General features: G+C 44.9%; 1 protein-coding gene across 1 annotated transcript in view; it reads left to right on the top strand.

Annotated features, from left to right (window-relative positions):
* Positions 1 to 5,000, top strand: part of LOC143114467 (ERC protein 2) — a 182,722-nt gene that overhangs the window by 111,888 nt on the left and 65,834 nt on the right. The window contains 2 exon segments of the mRNA XM_076276086.1: positions 757 to 783; positions 2,490 to 2,624. Of these exon segments, the coding sequence (XP_076132201.1) occupies positions 757 to 783; positions 2,490 to 2,624 (162 nt within the window).

Below are 5,000 nucleotides of genomic sequence, written 5' to 3'. Positions count from 1 at the left end.
GTGTGTATGTGTGTGTGTGTGTGTGTGTGTGTGTTTGCGCGTGTGTGTGACAGAGAAAATATGATAGTAAGTGTGTGTATGGATCAGGGTTTCCGTTTCCGGAAAAAATATGAAATGTCTGACAAAATTACATCTCTCCGGTCAAATTGTCCGATTGAAATTGGCTAATAATCCCGTCCCCCTAACACAATCTGAATTTGAGAATAAGCCTAAAATGTATGCCTATACTAAAGCAAGAAGACATCCTTTGGCTCCATGTCCAGCACCATTTTTCTTAAGCGGAAACTCTAGTACAGTAAGTCTGAATGTATGTGTTCATGGTAGTTTTTGGTTTGGAGTTGGTACCTGTGGCTTCATATTTACACTTGTAAACCACCTCAACACCACCTGTAAACACCTCTTTCTTCTTGACCATAATTCTCCACATTTACCACATACACATACACACACACACGCACACACAACACACACACACACACTTCAACTCCATACACAATGAGTCTCTGACCCCCCTCACCTCACCCCTCCTCCTGAAGGCCATCTTCTGCAGGAGATCTCTGCTGGACTCCTCTCCTACCTCCTCCTATCATACCATCTCCATAATAGTCCATCTAGGCTCCCACACTGAACTCTGCAGGTCTCAAACAAATTCTTCTAAATACCGACAAATTGTTTTCTAATGGACTCTGTGTTTGTGTGTTGTAAGTGTGGGTTTCTGAGTGTGTATGCTCACACGTGTGTGTCTGCGAGTCTGAGAAACTCACAGAATCCACCCAAGCTTCTGTGATAAACCCGTGTGAGGCGCTTTTATTAAGTTAGCACAGATTGGGGGGCTTTGAAAAGTGAAGTGCTTTTTGAGATCCTCCGTGCTTCACCTTTTTTTTCCACCACCTGTGAGGGAGTGTGAACGTGTGAACAGGAGAGAGGGAGCGAGGGAGAGACGGAGAGAGAGGAGAGAGAGAGAGCGATGGAGAGACGCTGGGTGGCTGAGTTTATTTTCTCTGTCCCGTGTTTGGTTTCACAGCTTCATCACCCGACGTGTGGAAGGATCCTTTTCCCTCCTCTCCATAGGTGTCACCGGCTGGCCATAACTCAGAGCCTAACACAGTGACCTCTCTCTCTCTCTCTCTCTCTCTCTCTCTCTCTCCCTCCCTCCCTCCCTCCCTCTTTCATTCACTCTGCTTTCCTCTCTCTCTCTCTGTTCATGTCCCTTCCCTCTCTTTCTTCCTTGTCTCTGTCTCTCTGGAAGACATACTCGTGTTATTGTCTGTCATTCATTCATAGATACTCTTTCTTTTCCCAGTGGTGGATTCCACTGCTCTTCATTCATCTCTTCTATGCAGTGACTCTTTCTCTCTCTCTCTCTCTCTCTCTCTCTCTCTCGCTCTCTCTCTGTGTTGTGTGATGATGTCATTGATCTCTAGTAGAGATAAATATGATGGGGTATTAAATTATTATCAGGCTATCATTGAGGTTAATTTACAAGTCAATGGTTAGGTTCATAATTTGTATTGAGTTATTGAGTCCTGTATTGAGTTATTGAGTCCTGTCATGATGTGCTCTTGTGATATGCTCTAGCTGCACTTCCTTGCCCTACTCACATGTTCCTTGCCACATGTTCCTCTCTAAAGAAGGCAGATTGGAAGCCCTGCAGTCTCTGTCTCTTCCCCACATGCAAATAAAACCCTCTGATTCCTTTTCAGACATCCCTTTACCCCCAGGCCTCTACTCCTCTAGGACACCCACATAGGCCTTTTCCACATCCATGCATGCCTCTCTCTCTCTCTCTCTCTCTCTCTCTCTCTCTCTCTCTCTCTCTCTCTCTTTCTTTCTCTTTCTCTAAATATGATCAAACGCATAACTATTTGAAATGGTATATAATGCGTTTCTCAGTATCGTTTCCCTCTCTTCATTGAGATTCAAGGGTCGGCCCTTTTGTCTGTTTGGAATTCCCTGCAGTCTTATTGTTGCAGCCTTGACTGAAGGCCCAATGGCTGCTTTGATGAGCTTGCACGCTCAAACGATTGAAAAGGAGTTGCTAAACACGTCGTTTTTTGGCTGCCTCGTGGCATAATCAAGTCGCAGCACGAGCAGATGTCAGTGTGCTTTGTAAGTCGGCGCGGATTTCGTTTGCTATGACATGATACCGACGACTCTGGAACAAAGGGACCACTTGAAAGCTACACAGCGTGATACCATATCCCACCGTCTAGCCAATAGAGGTGAGTTATGTTGCAACCGGCGCGGTCGAATATGAGCATTGAGTCACGTTCCCTACCCCCCATCTCCCACTCCGCGCCCTCAGGGCCTGATAACTCTGGAATGGGACTGGAATGTGTCTGTTGGATGGCTTGAGTATCAAAAATCAAGAGCCCAAACCAAACACCCCCCCCTCCCTGTCCCTTATTCCACCCTCCTACCCCCCCACCTCCCCTCCTACCCCCCCCCCCACCTCCCCTCCTCTCCTCCTCAACCTCCTCTCCTAGCAGCAGGGTGGTGCGCGGGAGACTGTGGAGCGCATCAGGGAGCTGGAGCGACAGCTGAAGGATAGCATGAACACCTCCACCCACAGGGAGGCGCTGTGGGCACAGGAGGAGCAGGCGCGCACTGCAGCACAGAGACAGGTACACATACGCAGACATCAATACAATCAGGCATCTTTCTACAGGAACACACTCACATAAGCTTACATGTAGCCAAAGCCAAATATATACACCCACATTATACACCTACAAGTTCTACACATGCAAGCAAACACGCATGTGTATACACATATGTACACATATACTTACATTGACACACGCACGCACGCACGCACGCACCCACGCACGCACACACGCACGCACACACACACCACACACACACACACACACACACACACACACACACACACACACACACACACACACACACACACACACACACACACACACACACACTTTGACAGATATGAACATATCCTTCCTGTTCCTGTCTCTGCATGATCTGGCCTCTGCTGTCCACTTCCTCCTGGCCTTTGGTGACCTCTGACCTCTGTTTTCCTCACTTCCGGGTTCCCCTGCAGACGTCTCATAGGCCTAGTCCTGGCTTGGCCTAGCTTGGCTCTGTGCACAGGGCTGTTAATGAGAACTCCCCTCTGTGGTCATAAGGGGCACTACACCTGAACTGGTGGGGGTCAGGAAGTGTGTGTGTGTGGGGGGGTATTCTTTAGAACCTTTCTTTCTTTCTTTCTTTCTTACTTTCATTCATTCTTTCTCTGTTTCTCTGTCTTCTGTACTAACTGCATGACCCTCCTTTCAGTGCCTTGTGCTAGTTCTAACCTCAACTCTTTGCCTCTTCTTCACTTCAGGTAAAGCAGCACAAAGGAGGTTGGTGGAGATATTCTGTTTCTGTTTCTGTTCTCTTTCTATCCGTTTTCATTTCTTATTTAGAAATGAAAAAACTGTTCAAACTAATCAAACTGATTGTGTTTCCACTGAGGGTTGTTTGTGTGCATAGGGATGCCTGTGAATGTGTGTGTGTGTGTGTGTGTGTGTGTGTGTGTTTGTGTGTGTGTGTGTGTGTGTTTGTGCTTAGTGGTATTGCTCTGCATTATTTATATTGTGTGTGTGTGTGTTTGTGCTTAGTGGTATTGCTGTATTGCTGTGCATTATTTATATTGTATGTGTGTGTGCGTGTGTGTATGATCATGAGGCACACCACTCATGTCTGTGGTATTGCTTCTGAAATAGGAATAAGACAGATCTTTATCTGTTTGTGTGGTAAAAGGTTGCATCACCACGTTCAGCCACATCCTGGCCTTAAGTCTTGAGGTAAAAGTGGTGTGTTTGGCTGGGATGTCACAGCCAGTATAGTTATCTGGTTTATGTGCCAGGCTTTGGATATTCTGCAGAACAGGTTCAGGCTCCGCCTCCGTACATGAAGTTTCTTTTTTTGGGCCTCTTACAAAGAATTCTCCGTCTTCAGTTTCCTCCCTTAAAAAGAACGTTGGTGATGAACTTGAATGACCTGAGAAGAAAGCAGACACACGCACACACACACACACACACACACACACACACACACACACACACACACATACACACACACACACACACACACACACTCCCCATAAGACCACACACACACTTTACATGGTTGAAGAGCCTTCACACCAGTTGGGAAGAGTTTATAATAATTGGCTTGTAGCAGATTTATTTACGTTTTGGTACTTACTGTAGACACAGATGATGTCATGCTGCAACCATAAGGACATTTTATGATGGGTGCTTAAGGTTCCAACATGGGTTAATGGTTATGCTATTTGCCAGAGTTAAGACGTGTTGCTTTGACTTCTTCCACATCATAAAATTAAAGGACGCTCCACCCTATAAATATCTTTACGTATCATACTTTTGTACTTGATTACACTGGAGATGGTAAATAGCACACATGGAGTTAGAGGAACTATGAGCAAAGGTTCAAACTAGCAGCTGATCCGATGTGCTATATGGAAATCATTTTAACTGTAAGAAAGCACACAGTGCCTAATGTATCTGTGACCTTTGTTCTTTTATTCATCTTTCATCCTCCCACGCATACAGTATGGTTGCTATGGATACAGTTAGATTACTATAGGGTTGCTATGGATAGGGTTAAATACTCAGCAGGAACTCTCGCTCATGCTGTATCTATCTTTTACCGTCTATGGTATCTACGCTTGTGTTGGAGAAATATAAACTCTTTATATATCTTTATATATATAATGATAATTAAGAAAAGTTATTGTACTGTTTTAAAACACCTACAAGTTATATGTTTTTCTCTGTCTTTGCAAAGATAATACAATTGTATTGTTCTTTTGGATCACTGGCTCCTGTCTTCATTTTGCGTCAAAGCATACAAAATTATCTAACAGCTTGATTCCTACAAAAGTCCGCCCTCGTAGTTCCCTATATTCCTGATCAGGAAGACACATACTGTACAGTACTAGAGTTTGGAACTTGGTTGGAAGAAAGCAT

This window comes from Alosa pseudoharengus, unplaced genomic scaffold (assembly GCF_046254945.1).
Source record: "Alosa pseudoharengus isolate Yale_2024_CS ecotype anadromous, Long Island Sound unplaced genomic scaffold, YU_APseudo_1.1 YU_APseudo_1.1_scf_9, whole genome shotgun sequence".
NCBI lineage: Eukaryota > Metazoa > Chordata > Actinopteri > Clupeiformes > Clupeidae > Alosa > Alosa pseudoharengus.
This window is presented reverse-complemented; position numbering and strand designations above follow the sequence as displayed.